Below are 17,586 nucleotides of genomic sequence, written 5' to 3'. Positions count from 1 at the left end.
TTGGGAATCATTTAAGTGCTTGGTAATTCTCCCTTTCCTCTGTTGACATCTGGATAAATCCATTCTCATTTTCAGGCACTTTGTCTCCAATTTTTATAATGGAAGAGGCTTTGTCAAGAGAGTCTTAGTGTTTGTTTACTCAGAGGAATATTAATATTTCTCCTTATTACTTGCATCATGGTTTCCCAGCAGTGGAAGCCTTTGAAAGTAAACACGCATAATAACCTAACTTGATGAAGAACTCCAGTGAATCTAATCAATTATGATGAAACCAACTTGAAAACTGTTGGGGGCTGCTAACATGAAAATAACTTGATTCTTTTAACAATTTACTTTATAGGCACCGATTGAGTTTCTGTTTACAGTTAAGGCACTAAAATCCCAAGATGGTAAGGATTTCAAAGGAGACGGTCTCTGTGTTCCCCTCCTTCCAGAAATGCATTGTCTAGCTCTGACTGAAAGAGATGAGACTGCCTAGCGATGGACGCACTGTGGTCATCAGTGAGAGGACTAGTCAGTGTGACCTCCCAGGACAGAGCACCACCTGAGTAAATGATGCTGTAGTCTCGCCTCCGTCTGCCCAACGACAGCTGCTACTGTGAATTTCCCTCTCCCCTCTCTACTTCCCAAAGGTTCTGTCCTCTATCACGGTTTTGCACTTCTCAGATTCACTGATCAATTTAGAAAGCAAAGCTGCCCTCCTACATATTTAACACAGTGTTCGAAGCCTGAACAAATGCCTATGAATAGTAATAAGAGTAGTTAACACTGAAATTTTACAATGCACCAGACATTGTGCTGATTTTTATTTATATACAATCTTCACCATCATCTTAGGAGAGAAAATAAGAATCCATATCAGGGAAATGACTGCGACATAATGTCTTTGTTAAGGATATTTTGACAGCAAAAAGAGAAAGTCACTCGGGATAACTTAAAGCTGGGGTCGGGGGATGGGATAGGAATTTATAGGAAGGTTATTGAAACATTTTATGAAAACCAAAGGCAGGAACTGAATCTAGGTCTCAAGAGGCCTGTAATTGGGAAAGCTATGTGGTGATTACTAGGCCTGTGTCACCATGTGACCACTCCACAATGCCAACCTCAACCCCCAAGTCTGCATCGCTCCATTCATGCAAAAAACCAAGAATGAGAGTGGCATCTAAGTCCCAAATCTGCATTCCAGGAAAAGACACCCTGATTGTCCCTGATTAGATCAGGCGCTCAGATTTGGTGTAATCAGCTGGGCCAGGACACCAGTATCACGTTACAGACACTACAGCTTGTGGTTCCTTGCCTGTGGATGATGGCAGGCACTTCTCAGAAAGGTGTATGGGCTCAGTGGGCACTCCAAACTGTGTCTGCTCAAAGTGGCTACACATCTGATAACTATAGAGGCAACAGAACTTGGAGATCAACTGAATGTGGGCAGGAGTGAGAAGGAGAAATTGGAAATGACTCACAGGGTTCCATGTTGGGGAATGACGAGGGTCAAAGATGGGAATCCGTCCACTGAGGTGGCAAGCAGGGGATGATGAGGGAATGAAGGAGCCTGTGAAAGAACAATGTGAGGAAAAGAACTCTCCTGTCACGGACAACATAACCCCACCTGAGGTGTTCGCTGAGTGGTGAGCTGGGCATCATGGCTGCACCAGCTTACCTCTTCCCCTGGCTTCTACCATCCTCTCCCCTGGACTCCTTCATTCTGACTTCTGTTTCATGACCAGCACCACTCCCCATCCAGGGTGTGAAGATTTTTCTCTACAAATTTGCCTGAAGTATAGCCATAATTCATGATGGAAGGAACTCCCTCTGCTGACCCTGTCCAACCCAGCCCTAATCTGTGATTCTAAGAGAGCAAAGAGTGGGTTCATCACGCCAGTCTTTGTAGCCCCCAAGCCAGTGTGGGGAATTATAGATGGGCAATAAGTGTATGTTGAATAAGAGAATAAATTGCCATTTTCAAAAAGCTATTTACAAAATACCCGGGGAGAGAGAGAACCACAGAAAATACAACCAGTGTAAAAATAGCCAATTTCCAAACTAGAGATTTTATTCTGAAAATAACTAAATGCTCTAGACTTAAAAGAAGGGTAACCAACTTGTTCCAGCTTCTGCAGGACTTTCCTAGTTAGAGCACTGAAAGTCCCAAGTCCTGGGAAATGCTTCAGTCCTCAGCCACCTGGAATGACTGGTCACCCAGGCTGGTGTCACTTCTCACGTGGCAGGCATTAACTTATTCCCTATGGAGGGCCGCTAGGTTCTGACCAACGTGATCCTTTGCAGGCTGAGGTGGAAAACTCACATCTCAAATCTCCCTTTCACGTAAGGCCTGCCCACTTCTTATATTTACCTTGTTAACTAGGTAACTGAGGCACATTTCAGTCTGGGAATTACATCATGCCAATATCAATGGAAGAGTGGTGGTTTGTATATTTATTCACTCAGTCCCTGAAAAACTGAATGCTAGGACAGAACAGGAGTAATCGTTTAGCTGTACAATAAACTGACAATACACATGAGGATCTAAGGACTCTCTCTGAGTCCAACTTCCTGAGAATAATGTCTGAGTACCCTGAGAATAATGGACACATAATCTGGACTTTATCATTAATGAAAATGTACTCAGGTGGGTCATCCTCTTGGCCTCAGTTACCTTCCTTCAAATAGTTATATTCCTGACATGTGAGTTTCCTCCCATCCAGGGCTGCTTGCTACACATACTGGTCCCTGGATACCTTATGCTAAGTAGTCCAGACTTGGAAAGAGATTTACACAGCTGTGTGCTCTGTGTCTTGATGTGATCCCTTTATCCTTGGATGTTATAATAAGAACTACTTTAAAAAATCTGTTAACTATGAAACTACATGCACGTGCCACAAATTGAAACAGACCAGGACGGTAATAAGTGTGGGGTAACTGTCTCCTTCTCCCACCCATATCCTGTTCCCACTTCCCAGACAGATACCCGTTTCTTAGGTATCTTTCCAGGAAACGTGTACACAGACACACACATACGCACACTCACGTATTTATGGATATCTTCCTGAGCTCGACTGTGTGTTGAACACAAGCCACCAGGAAGTCACGCATAGTGAGAGGAGGAGGATACAGTTCAAGTCTCTCACGAATAGACTCACAACTCGTCTCCCTGACTACGGCTTCCAATCCACCCCGAATGTTCTGCCAGAGCCATTTTCCTAAAATACTGCTTCCCTCCTGTCTTTGCCCACAGTCTATGATGTTTCCTACGATCTACTCTGAAATTTCTTTGCTGAACTTCCAGAGCTTTCCTGCATCTTGCTCCATTTTATCTATTCAAATGTTTAATAATTTAGCTATTATTATTACAAATCCTAAATCTGAATGCTCACCTGCAGAAAGGTCAATTTTGTCTTTTTCTTCTGGGAAATGTCACCCCCCAGTCCCATCTCTGGGCTTTTTGCTCCTGTGCTTCTCTTGAATACTTTGCTTCTCTCCTCTCTACCTCAGGAAATGTCTACTAGACACAGATTATGTCCAGTAATAGATGATGACTAGGCCTTGCATTGTGTCAGGAGGGAAACTGAACCTAGAGAGATTAAGTGATTGTGTACAAGTCACATGCTTATTTTCTGGCAGAGAGAGAACTAACTCTCCACCGGACCAGTAAGTCTTTGCTTTTAAACCACACTCCTTAGATCCCAGAGATGCTGTCACTGGATGCACCCAAATCACCACGAAGCAAAGAGTAGATTAAGTGCAGCAAAATACATGATTAGATTTGTTAATTTCACTCAAGTATGAAATAGAATAAGTGATTATAGTTCATTCTGGAAGTGGTAGACCATGGTGCTGTTCAGTCATGAGGCACCAGAGCTAAGCAGCCTTGGAAAGTCCTCCTCTCCTTTCTCATCTGTAAAATGGGGCTATCAATACTTGCCATGCGATCTTGGGTGGAGAGGAAAAAGCCTAAGACTTTGTCCAGTTAGAGAGAATGACCTTTCATTTTGGATCATGATAGTCCAGATTTCATTTCTTCTCATTTCAAACGTAAAATGGGAAGATTAAAGATACAAGTAAAGGGTTTGGTATAGAGTGAATGCTCAATGAATTTAGCCCTGGTAATTTGCCCAGCAACCCAGTCCCTCCAAGACTAGAACTAGCCTTGCCTGAGCTGATGGACTCCTTACTCACTCCCACTTCCTCCTTTCACCACCCTACCTGCGTCCCTCCTCCAGCATGGCCTTCCCCACTGCTGCCCAAGGCTAGCTTCCTGAATGTCTGTCTGCCAGTAGTTGTATATGCCATCTGCTCCAGACACTCACCTCTGCTGCAATATCCATCTTTTTATTCCTTGATTCTCTAATGTTAGACATTTGTCTGAATAGCTTCTCCCCTTTGTCATCATAATCTGGCCAGTGATGCTCCATCTACCTGGATGCACCTAGACACCTGCAAGCCCGCCTTCCACTTCTACGAGGGACCTAGTGTCCACAATTGACGTGTCTTGGTCTGGCCCACTCCAACACCTGCCACGGTTAAAACTCTGTGCTTTAGGGTTGTACTGTGACTTTCATGGGCCATGGGCTCTTTTGTCTTGTAGGCCCTTCCTTCACAAAACGTATGAAAAATTGGATTTTACAACTGTGTTGGTATAAAGACTAATTAATATAACCCAGGCTGGTTTCATCATTATATGTCATTAATATTATATTCCTATTTTTTCTGCTTTTAAAAGAAATTAAAATTAGCATATTTTTGTGAGCCCCTAAAAGCATCATGGACTCTGGGCACTGGGCCTTCTGTGCCTCATGGCTGAGTTGGCCCTGTAGAGTAGGATGTCTTTGAGTACAATGTTGTCATGTACTTGAGACATGGCGGAGAGAGGAGGGGTGGAGGTAGTTTAAAAGACTTAACCCTTATCGGTCTATCTATGGTGAAGTTTCTCCTTTTACTGCCTGATGCCTCATTTCCCCTGCTTCCTTCCTGTACCTATTTTCTGCAGGGTGAATCCTGTCAGCGCACTTTTGGGCCTCAGCCTATCTCAGTGAATCGCTCTAAGGAGGATGGACCTGTCAGAGCTTGGAGAGGCGGCAGCCTTCCTCCGAAGGAGCGAGGCTGAGCTGGGTCTGCTGCAGGCCACAGCCTCTGATGGTAAGACTTGTGACAGCTGCCGGCTTCATGGTGTCTGACTGCTTCCAGGTGGCAACTGAGACACTTGATTGGTTGAAAGGAGCCATCAATTCTAGAGCCTAACTTAATTGCTTGGGGTGCAGTCTGCCTCTACGAACCTCTGAGGGATTGAGGAGCTCAGAGTGTCGAGGGTAAAGATGGATGTTTGTAAGGAAGAGGAGGGCTGGGAGGCAGCCCAGGCCCTACTCACTTGGCCCTGAGACAGGTTCTCTCCTCAGGGAAGCAATATGACAATACAGACACCCCCACGTGTGACCCCAGTTAAAGCCTTTCTCAGAAACCTCTTTGTATCAGGTGAATACCATAGTAGAGAGAGGGGGCTTAGACAGGCGGCAGGGCTTGGTCGGGGGTGGCGGTTGTTGATTCACTGGAAGGAAAAATAAAGGAAAAGACTTCAGGAAGGCAGGAGAAACAGAAGTTGTCCTTGGCCCTCTTCAGGATTTCTGGATGTTGAAACTTTGCCCTCTGGCTGTCCTCTAGGTCAGGAGGGTCACCGACCCAACACTAACCAAAAGATAATTGGGAGACTTGCTCACCTGAGGAATAATTTCTTGGTAGTTACAGGCAAGGACAAGGTTTAATGATGATTTACCCATAAGATAAAGGCTGAGTACTAGATTAAAATCTCTCAATAAATGTTGCATGTTTCTCTCCTTCTTTATGTGTCTGGGCTACATGGCCATCTTCTGAATTTCAGCTTACTGGAGATTTAGAGTCAGATACACAGTGTGTTCCAGCACCAAGCCACCTATACATCTCAATTCCAAAATTACTCAACAGGAACCCTGCCTGAGAGTTGTTCTAGTACCCAAATCAGTCAATAATGGACTATAATGTAACCAATTATAACTCAAGCCTGTTAGGTAGGACATTATGTTTCCATCATAGACCAGTCCTGGATCAGTTCCCAGTTTCTAGTCATTGGATTTCATTACTGTGATTGGATTTTAGAGTTGCTGATTATGATCCATCAAATCAAACACAGTAACAGAACTCTCCTTGAGGTCAGAACTGGTCATGTAGAAGCTTGTAACAGGCAGTTGGATGATGAAGGATCAGATCAGAGTGGTGCCAGGGAGAAAGTCAAAATGCCAAAACACTGAAGAGGACTGGGTGAGACGTTTAGTGGAATCAGCACTGCAAATAATTACTTAAAATATAACAATCTCCATAAGTTTTATTTTTATTTATTTATTTAATTTTTTTTTTTTGGTCCAACAATCCTTCCTCACAGAAATGCACTGGCAGCGCAAAGAAGAGAGTCAGCAGGAGTTTTTCATCCCTCTGGGCTAGTAGATAATAGAGTTTGCTTTTTTGAACTCAGGCGCAATGGAATAAGTGTGATACGAGCATTTGGCGAGTAGTCTGGGGTTCAGAGTACCTGTCCTTGATCCTTTCTAGCTGTCTAATTAGAGCAAAGCACTTCACCTTGCTGAGCCTCAATTTCCTCGTCTTTCGGATGAGACCATATGCTTGCTCTGCTTACCTTCCTCCATGAGGATCAAAGAAGACAATAAATGTGAAAAACAAACACAGTGCATTATTATGATACCTGGGAAAGAAAACTAGAATTGCTGGGTGTCAGGGAGGAAGTATGCTTTCAGAGATAGAAACGAAATACCATTTCAAAGCCAAATGTAAATGATTTTTATATCAGAATAGGTTAACCATCTGTTTAAAATAACTACAAAACTGAATATAGTATTATTCAATTTTGATCAACATTATAGAAAAAAAAAGACTTGAAAGAAATGCTTCAGATGGATTCTGAGTTGTTTCATTATGGGCGATTATTTTTTTAAAAATCTTCTTCATACATCTCTCTACTTTTTTAGTCTTTTTTGCAATAAACACATGTTACCTTATATTGGAAAAGACATTTAATCATCTAAAAATATGAAGTCATAGAGACAAACATCCTCAGTTTACAAATGAGAGAACTACAGCCCAAAGAGTTGAGGCCATTGCCTTACACCTTTTACTAGCAAAACCGGGACTAAAATCCAGGTGGCCTGCCTCAAATCCATTGCTGTACACATTTCCATCCCTGCCATTATTTATGAATGCAAAGGATTAAAAGTTGACCGAGTTCATTTACTTCATCTTCAAAACCATCCCTCTCCAGGTCTGGGTCTCAGATAGGTCTTCTCACCTGCTGTTTCTAGGAGCAATAAAAGAGCTAGTCATAAGGCAGGTGATGAACCTAATTTTTGAGAGAAAAATTGGAAGGAAAAAAGCTCAGCATATAGGACAGAGGAAGAATGCTGTAGTGGAAGAGCTCTGATTTAGGAGGTAAATGATCTAATTTCTAGAGTCATTATTCTAATGATGGTCACTAATTAGCTATGTGACTATGGACAACTCTCTTAATCTCTCTTCCCAGGTTCTTTTTCTAAAAATAAAAATAACAAAGGGAAATCTGTGCCAGGTGATACCCATGTTTCTCTCAAGTAATGACACTTGGTTTCAAATGCCGCCCATATACCTAAAACACACAAAATGTATGCAAAATGAGTGCTTTTCAAAAACAAGCTTATTTTCCTAGACATCACACAAAGCAAAATTAATTTTTGCAAAAAAGGCAAAATGATAAATACAATTCAAACCAGTATTTAAAATGCACACAAGTAGAAGCAAATGCAAAAAGGAATACAAAATTCCACCTGCCCAGCAGTTTTAGTGGTGAGCTGATTGGAATCAGGGGAATGGGGAAGAGAGCACAGTGTAGGTTGTGGTGGTAAGACAGTAGTGAGCAAGAAAATTCTTTCCAGAGACAAGCGTGATGGAAGAAGGGCTGAAAGCTGCCCAACTGCAGCTCCTTCCTACACATACCATCCTCGAGTCGCATTGTCCACCTCTGGGGAGAGCAGCTGGCGAAGGCTGCCACTTCTGCAGCAAAAGGCTCCCAAGATTTGTGATTCATGTTTGGGGAGGTGGTGACGGAGTTGGCCCGATCCGCCAGTGGTTGCAAGGGGATTTCACCTGTACATCTCAGAGCCATGGGTTCAGATTTTCCCTCTCTAACCAAATGCTCTCCTCACCTCTTTCCCACATCTTTCTGAGGAGCTGGGAATTTCTGTGAGCTTCTGGTTAGACTCATTTTCCTTTAAAAGTATGTGTTTTGTTAATCTTCCCTGGCTTTCTGCCTTGGGTGGGAGAGGACTTGAGAAGCATCTAAGTGAGGCTAGGAGAACCTGCCTCAGATGTTCATAGGGATTCTGGCTCAGTTCACCCAAATCTCTAATTGGTTAAGGTTTGTAGAGGGCTGCTTTGCTGAGACACGAGACGTAGGATTAAAGAGACTAAGGGGAGAAAAATAATATATGGGGGAAATAAAATGAATCAGTTATGCTGTATGACAGAAATAACCCATAGTCTCTCTCCCCAATTCTCCCTACTCGAATTCTGCCATGTCATTCTCTTAGCAGGCTTTCATTCCAAAATTAAAAATGAGGTCTAAAGAAATCCTGATGACAGTCAGAGCCACTAACCTAAATTTTCGTTTAGTTGTAACCAGAGGTTTCTGAGGAAAGTTTTTTGAAGGGAAGCTGGGAAGGGTAAGATCACCAGGACAACCACCCAGCACCGGGGACTGGGAGTGGGAGGTACGTGTTGGGGTTGGGAGGGGTGGCTGAGGTGCTGGCGGGTAACTTTCTTGTAGCAAAATGGTCTATGGTGTTCCCCACCTCCACCTGCTGAAATGGTTCTTATTCCTACAGAGTCCTTATGTGGGTTTATCTTCCGGGTGATCTTTCATGATTTTATCTAATTTGGCAATTTCCTATATTGGTGCCTCCAAGTCAACAAGTAGACTTAGAAATGAGATCATGTCTGTCAATGTGAAAGTATCCAATGTACATTTCCTACAAGTACTGCTGTTAACAATCCATTTTTTTTCTCTATAGGGAAGAAGAAATGCTGGATTCGTGATGTGAAGAATGCTTATGTTGAGGCTGAGGTTACAGGGAGTGGAGATGATGGCGGAATAATTGTTGAGACAACAGATGGAAAGGTAAAGGAAACTTTATTTCATCCCAGGATAACTAAATTCTCTATTTCATTTCATAATTAAATATATCCTTTCTCTAATTGTTTACTTAAAAACCTGGGGTAGGAGATGCCACTGACACATTTTGGAAAACTCATTCATCTTTAAGAAGCTCCTTCGCTTACTATCAAAGATTTAATGATGAACATTGAAATCAGAGTAAAATGATCACTAGTGGTAAAGCTCACTGACTCTAGAATGCACAGCTTTTTCCACTCCTTTCATCATGGTTCAAGTTCTTTTGTAAAGGTGCCCAATGTAGTAAATAATGACCTTAGGAACTTGAAGCAGGCTGTGTTTGTAGGATCAGGAAAGAGAGGGATAATATGAATAAGAATAGCTCAATGTCAGAGAAGCCAAGAAATGAGCGAATGGTCAGTAATGTCAAATGCTAAAGAAAGAGATTTATGGCTTGGAGAAAGCCTTGGACTTCAGAATTAGGAGGTCACCTATGACCTTTGAAGGAGAAGCTTAGGTCAAGTGTTGGGGCATAAGTTAGACTGTAAGGGGTCATAGAGGAAATGTGTTGTGAGGCTGTAACAGTCCCCAATCCCTTCTCCCTGTCACCAAGGCATACAGAGCAACAGAGCAATACTGAGCAGACAGCCCACTCTCAGAACCTTTGCCTGCGTTGCTGACCTCAGGTGCCTGCCTGCTCCATGGTGGGGAACCAGGCCCTGTTGCTGGCCTGACTCAGATGGACACATTCTTGTAGATTTTACAGATGATTTCCTGCCTGTATACAATTCTCCATTCTCCTTCCAATTCTGCCCTCCCCAGCTCCATAATAAACCACATCCTATAACAGACAGGTACAATCATTATCAGTGAAGTTTATCTTTTTATCTTTGTATTTGGACAATTTATGATCTAAAGCATTGCCATTTGAATTGTAAAATGCTGGATTCCACTCAAAAACTACCACTTTTGATGTCCTAATATGCCTTCCTGCTGGTATCTGTACATTTTAAAAAATCACAAGTTAGGTAGATTTTATATAAATAATTAATGGGATTAAGGGCAGAACTTAGTCCTTATCAACAGGAGCATAAAAATGTAGGCAAGGGAAAATTCAGAATGTCTTAAGAAACAAAGGGATTCAATTCTTTTCTCCTAGTCTGTGTGCTGTGCTTTCACTTTCTAGATTGTGTCCTATTCAGTTTTACTAGGCCTCCAGATGAGAGGTTTGTTCTCCTAAGCACATTCTAAAACTGCTGCCTTTTCAACAGTATTTAAGGTAATTTGTGAATATAATGTGATTACAACTATGATTTTCAAAAGAAATCATAGGAAGAAGAGCATGAAAGCAATAGGTTAATGAAATAGAAAGAGGAGTCAAACGGTGGGTGGTTTTGTTCTGCTTGACTTTTCACCTCCTAATGGAAGGCCTGGCCCCCAGCCCCACTCTGCATCTCCCTGGCCCCAGGCTTCCTCCTCCTGATGTTAGAAGTGATGACACTTCCAATCACCTTTGGCCTTTGTAACATTAACTAAGGCAATAAAGCCAGTGGGTGGAGAGTAACACTTAAAGTTGGTAGTGAAAGAAGAGAGAAAAATAGAATCAGAGCCAAGGGGAGTTTTTTGATGTCAGAGGGCTGATTATGTTCTATGGGAGAGAAGGAGTCCATGACATATGGAAATTGAAGGGACTCAAAAGAAAATGGATTACTGTTTGAACAATGTCAAAGAAGACTGTGGGTAGGAATTAGATGGAGAATATGGAGAGCGGGAGTCCTGGAAGAAGCCATTCCCAACTGGGAGTCAATGGAGCAATCAGCTGATACCGATATTTGTTTACTGAAGAAAAAGGGGCTACAGGAAATGATGTTAGGAAACTTCTGTGAGTAACTCTAAGCAACTATTTCGTAGTAACAATGCATCCATGTTAATCAAGATACTTATATATGCTGAATACCTACCATTTCCTTAGCATTGCGATAAAGGCTTTAATAACTGCAGAACAAGACAATATCAAGACTCCTTCCTAAGATGCTTACCGTCTAGCTGGGAATAGGGTTAACATAGCCAATTACTGAAAAATACACAAGAGTTAGTATAAGAAGGGGGAGGGATAAATAGGGAGCTTGGGATTAGCAGATACAAACTACTGTGTGCAGAGTAGATACACAGCAAAGACCTGTGTAGCACAGGGAACTATATTCAATATCCAGTATGGCCTATAATGGAAAAGAATCTGAAAAAGAATATGTGTATGTGTGTGTGTGTGTGTGTGTGTGTGTGTGTGTGTGTGTGTGTGTGTATCTGTGAATCACTTTGTTGAACACCAGAAATAATGCAACATTGTAAATCAACTATACTTCAATTTTTAAAAAGTAAAAGAAAAAAGATAATACAGGTTGTGTATATGATAAAAGACTTAAGGAAGGAGATAAAACAGTAATGAGCTGGGGAAGTTGGGGAAGGTTTGAGGAAGAGAATAGGTCTTTAAGTCTGGAAGGATGAGTCTGCCTCCTTGATCCTTCCCTCCAAATTCCTTCTTCCAAACCTCCAGAATATGCTGAGACATCTCAAGAGGGGATAGATCATGTGCAGTATAACATGTGTACTCTCAGCCTTGAGTCAGTGAGGAGCCATAGGGTCAGAGCACTGCAATTCAGAAAATTTTGATGCAACAAAAACACCTTCTAAAAACTTTATCTTTGGGCAAAGAGAGAACATGAGCAGGAGGAACACCTGCTTCTTGGAAGAAACTTGGTTTAACTTCCTCTGGCCCCTCCTCTAACGAGGCATCTCTTTCTTAACTTTGAAAATTCTTTCCAATGTTTGGCAAAAAGGAATGAGCATAGAAGAAATAGGGGAATATATCTTAGATTTTTCCCCTCTCTGCAGAGTCTGAGTGTCAAGGAGGATGAAATCCAGCAGATGAATCCTCCAGAGTTTGAAATGATTGAAGACGTAGCCATGCTGGCTCACCTCAACGAAGCCTCTGTGCTGCATACACTGAAGAGGCGCTACGACCACTGGATGATCTATGTATGTATGTCTGCTCTGCCGCTGAAACAGCACGTTGGCATCATGTTGGTGATGTCCCAGCCCTCTCTTGGGTGAAAAGAAATCTTTGAACTGAATCATAATCATACAGGGATAATCTCTGAGGAATGCCCATGGAGAAGGGATCTTAACATTTCCCCAGTTTTATTTTGTCAGTATTTACAACCCTTCCCACAGCTTGTCATCCTAAAGTAAAGGCAAGAGGCTTGGAGCATGACAGACCAGGCTCCAAAGGTCCACTCTGTCTCTTACTGGTTGTTAAGTTTCTTCTTGAAGTCACCTTATCTATAAAGTGGGGTAATAGTACCTGTCTCTCTGTGGTAGCTTGGAGGATTAAATAAAATAATGCAGGTAAAGCATATAGTTTCAGTGCCTGTTAACTAATTACTGCTCAATAAATTGAATCATTTTTTTTTCTGTATCGTTCAATTGGTTGCTCAGATTCTTTGATTTCCTCAGAGTCTACTCAGCAGGAGTGGCACTGGGTAGGTGAGGCTAAGATGATGCATTTGGGACCCTTTGCTATAGAAGCCTTGACGTGCAGCCAGCTTGCTCCTAGGCTCTCTGACTCGCTGCGTGACTGTGTCAGTTTCCCTGGGATACTGCAACAAAATGACCACAAACCTGGTGGCTTAAAACAACAGCAACTTACTTTGTCACAGTTCCAGAGGCCAGAGTCTAAAATCAAATAAACTCAGCTGTTGCACTCCCTCTGAGCCTCTAGGGGAGAGTCCTTCCTTACCTCCACCAGTTTCTACGGGCTGTCAGCATTCACTGTGGCTGTATCACTCCGTTCTCTGCTTCCGTCTCCACATCGCCTTCTGTGTGTGTGCATGTCTTCTCCTCTGTGTGTCTCTCAAAAGAACATCTTAAGACCCTTGGGCTTAAGACCCATCCAGATAGCATCTTGAGATCCTTAATTTGATTACACCCACAAAGATCCTTTTTCCAGATCAGATCACATTTACAGGTTCTAGTGACTAGGACATGGACATATCTTTGGGAAGCGCCAGTTCAACCACCACAGCGTGGGTGACCCCCATGAGCTATTCACCCCAGTGCCTTAAATGTCAGCTTTCAAATCTTACTGAGGCCCAGATTCCCTTCAGACCTCAAATGCCTGAGAGCTGGTTACCAAAACCTGCAAGTCTGCTGTTAGTGTCCTCCCTGTCTTTGAAAGTTGTGCGTGTGTCCGTGTATCAGACGAGTTCATGGTTGGCAGATCTCCCAGGGGAGAGGTGATCCCAGGTCCCATTGTCACTCTAACCTGGTTCTGTCTTTTCCTGTTAGAAGTCCCTTCTCTGAAAGAATCCAAAAGCTACCCTCCTTTTAGTTCCTTAATAAATAAATATTCCAGCAAATGATATCTGATGGCAAAAGAGCTGACAAACCTGGAAGCATTTCTAACTTGTTTTCTGAAATCTGTTCTGATCTTCCGGCAGACTTATTCGGGTCCCTCCTGTGTGAGCATAAACCCTCACAAGTGGCTTCCAGTGTATCAGGAAGAAGTGGCGGCTGCCTACAAAGGGAAGAGGCGATCAGAGGTTCCCCCTCACATCTTTGCAGTGGCCGATAATGCCTTTCAGGATCTGCTTCACAGTAAGTGGCTGCCTTCCAAAATGAAAGGTAAAAATATCTGATCTACTTTTTCTCTGTGTCACTAAGAGACAGGTAGGCATTGTGAGCAGAGCGTGGCCTTTATACAGTTGACTCATCACTTGAAGCCTCCGTTTCCTTCTGGATGAAACGTGGGCAAAACAGTGCCTCCCTCCTAGGGTTATAGGGACAATTAGCTCATATGTCAAATTAAGTGAGACAATGCCTTGAAAGTGCTCAGCCCAGTGGCTGGCCCAGGGTGAGCGCCCTGGAGATGTCAGCTTCTATTACATAAAGCACCTAATAGAATCTCTGACACAAAAAGTTATTTGAGAGCTATTCTTCCACCACGCTTCTTAAAGGGCTTAAAATAGCAAAAATGTCAACCATTAGTCATTTACCATTGGTATTTGGAGCAAGGAAATAGGAATAGAACTTGTACGTTCTTATGCCTGGCATACGTAGGGTCAAGAGAAACTCTATTTTACTTTGTATCATTTAAATGGTATTTTTTCTAACTTTATACAGAGCAAATCCTTCCCCTTGTGTCTGACTTCAAACCACAAGCAAGGAAATTTTGAATAAGTGCATGCCAATGTGTAAAGGCTCCGACTGAAGAGTGTTCTGACATTTTCCTTTCTTTTGTAGATCGAGAGAATCAGTCGGTGCTCTTCACGTAAGTGTTTGCCTTGCTTTCTCCTTTTGGCCAGCAGTGAGCATTTCAATGGAAACAGACACCTACATTTCACTGGATATGAAATATAAATTCACTGTCTTTGAATTGTGATTCTTTAGACAGCAAATACATTTTGAGGCAAGAATAAGATACTCAGGAAATTGTCATAACACTTTAGTCAATGACTATCCAAATATGGTGCCAGCTAGGCTGCTTCCCGTTTTAGGAGATCCTTTAGAATCTGAAGTGCACTGTCTGGTCTTAATCATCTTCGTGATGGAAAGAACTCCCCGTCCAAATGACCACTTTTCAAAGTTCTGTGGACTGGCTAATTAGGCAGACAGACTGAAAGTCCAGTGGGTGTGACCATGGAACAGATAACCTGCAGTTGTGAGTAGCCAGATTGGGGCAGGCCAAGGTACGTTAAGTAATGGGAACCAAAAGACAATGAGGCTTGGCGGGACAAGAAAAGGGAGTGAAGAGGAAGGAAGGAAAGGACTTCATTGATACCATATTGTATGTTAATTTGGATGGGAAGAGCATTGACTGGCCATGAACTGTCACCATGGTGCCTGAGGGGACAGGCTGGGAATGAGAGACAGTGAAACACTGGAGTTCTTGCTCTTCCAATGCAATGATGATGCCACCTCCTGTGCTGGGCTATATGTTGGCTTTAGTCATTCCAGGAAAAGGAATAGGGTCTCAGAATCTTCGTGCTAGAAGGGTGGTTAGAGTTCAGCCCTCTGCAGAGAGGATAGACTGTTTTCTAGAGTTTCATGCAGATAAAGGCAGGCAGGCCTTGATCCCATGACACTTTGTGTGATGAAGCTATACATTCACCACTGTGTTCTCTCCACATTACAAAGTTAGCTGATTGTCAAAGGTAGAAGGGAAGTCTAAAGCCCAGCTTCCTGGTGGAATGATTGGTAGGTTCTCTTCTGAGGGAGAGGGTTGGACCTGGCCATATGCCTGGCAGCCTTAATATGTGAAAATCTCTTGAACAGTTGGTAATGTGGAGACCTGTCTCTTCATGCTTTTGTTAACAGGGTGATGAGGAACAGGCACCTAATTTTTATAAAAGCCTTCAATTTTTCTCTACTCCAGAGTTTTGCTCCTGCTGCTTTTCCAGCCTGAGATGTCCTTCTCCTTCTCCCCACCAATTACATGTCTGCTTCTCCTCCAAATTCCCTCTTAACCCACATTTTTCCATAAAACTTTCCCTTCTTGCCTTAGCCTGTATGATTAAAATTATTTATCTCTCATTGAATTTATATTCTGAACCACTTAACTGTGTCATTGAATTTCCAATCATAGAGGAGAATCTGGTGCTGGAAAGACTGTGAACACCAAACATATTATCCAATATTTTGCCACCAGAGCAACTACGGGTGAATCCAGGGAAAAGCCAGTAAGTGTTTATGTATCTTGGCAGAAAAGGTGAGATGGCCCTTCCGCTGATCATAGATGCCCTGTCCTGACCACTTATGGGGAGGAAGCGGGGACAGCACCATAGAACAACTAAAAAGTTATAGAAAATCTTTTTCCCCATTTTTCGTTTGGTCCTTGAGAGGGTCATCAAGTGTACCAGACCAATAACCCCCAAACATGAAATTACATCATTTGTTTCAGATCTGCCTCAAGGGGCATTTACTAGCCTAATCTTCATTGGTTGGACCTTCTGAGAATTAGGCACTTAAGATCTAAACCATCTTCTCCCAAAAACTGGGGTCACAATGCCTTTAGTGGCCACTTTGATATTTCTAAACCCTTTAGCTACCATGAGATGTCAGATTCCCACAGATATGCACCAACAGAATGCTGCTTCCTAGACCACTAACTTCTGCATCAAATTCCAAACACCCAATGGATGTACCCTCAACTTTAATCACATTCTAGGTTCTGAAAAACTTTATCTTGTCTCTCCACTTAATTATTTTTATCCTCGGCAATTTTTGCTTTAGCTTACTTTGTTTAGCTCCGTTAACAGGGTGATGGTACTAATCTGAGGATAACTAGACCATGAGAGTTGGAATGCAAAGTAAAATTAGATAATGCAGAGCAGAACTCAAAATCAATAAGTTATTGAGCTGTTGGAGACATTCATCTTTCTACGTCTGACATTGTTCTTTTGCTTCTTCTATTTGATGTTTTTGTGTTTTTTGCAGCATAAGAAGTATATCAAAATAGCAATCTGGTCCAATTTTCAAACCATAGAAAATTTCTTTTCTAATGACCACTTTTTGGAGTTTGAATGATTTCTTTAGTATCATTGAACTCTATTATTCACTAGTTATTACTTCATTTTTGTATACATTTTAGGTTGTTCAGTGTGCATTTGATTGATCCAACCATTGAGCCTTATGATAATGCATAACACAATACATAACACATAAGAATTCTGTGAAAGTCTGCTCATATTAGCCCTTTTACTTATTTAAAGGACAGTAGGCCCATAATACTTAGAATAAATATATTATTTGTAAATTTATAAATTCTTGAATGCCATGTATTATAAAATTTCTCCCATAAAGTTTGGGTCTTTGAGGCTGACTGAAAGAAAACAAAGCCATGTTCCAGTTTGGGTGCTAAGTGGTCATTAAGGCTCACTTAGTGTAGATGACCTACCTGCATTGGCCCATCAGCCTGAGCACGTATGATTCAAATTCAAGACCGGTATACACCATTTGAAGCCACTGCTTGATATGAACCTCTAGATTACATAGGAATAAAAGCAAGCAAAAATACAGTTCAATAATGTCAAGTGTCAGCTGTTATTATCTTAGGATAAATTTCCAAGTGTGAGGATTGAACGGGAAGCTAGGGAGATTAGCAATGAGGAGGAATTTATGGTATGGAATTTGGAAATAGGCTATGGTATTTGCTGTTCTTGTTTATTTTGGTAAGTATCAATTTTCCTTTCCTACTCAGGACAATTGCAACAAAAGAGAAACATTGCAAATAAATGAGCTCCCACATATACTTACACGGGCATCACAGATTGTCAGTCTTTCATCCGTGTTTTTTTCTGAGTCCCCATTCCAAAATAACATTTTGTCACCAAATGTGGAAGTAGCTTTTG

The 17,586-nt window shown here is 42.0% G+C and overlaps 1 protein-coding gene across 1 annotated transcript in view; it reads left to right on the top strand.

The window, feature by feature from the left end:
- Positions 1-5,048: 5,048 nt before the first annotated feature.
- The window catches only part of MYH15 (myosin heavy chain 15), a 139,089-nt gene continuing 126,551 nt past the window's right edge, over positions 5,049-17,586 (top strand). Inside the window, exons 1-6 of the mRNA XM_074370204.1 lie at positions 5,049-5,136; positions 9,081-9,187; positions 12,074-12,217; positions 13,678-13,834; positions 14,480-14,507; positions 15,822-15,919. Of these exons, the coding sequence (XP_074226305.1) occupies positions 5,049-5,136; positions 9,081-9,187; positions 12,074-12,217; positions 13,678-13,834; positions 14,480-14,507; positions 15,822-15,919 (622 nt within the window). The remainder of the gene's footprint in view (positions 5,137-9,080; positions 9,188-12,073; positions 12,218-13,677; positions 13,835-14,479; positions 14,508-15,821; positions 15,920-17,586) is intronic.

This window comes from Camelus bactrianus, chromosome 1, assembly GCF_048773025.1.
Source record: "Camelus bactrianus isolate YW-2024 breed Bactrian camel chromosome 1, ASM4877302v1, whole genome shotgun sequence".
NCBI classification, from domain to species: domain Eukaryota; kingdom Metazoa; phylum Chordata; class Mammalia; order Artiodactyla; family Camelidae; genus Camelus; species Camelus bactrianus.
This window is presented reverse-complemented; position numbering and strand designations above follow the sequence as displayed.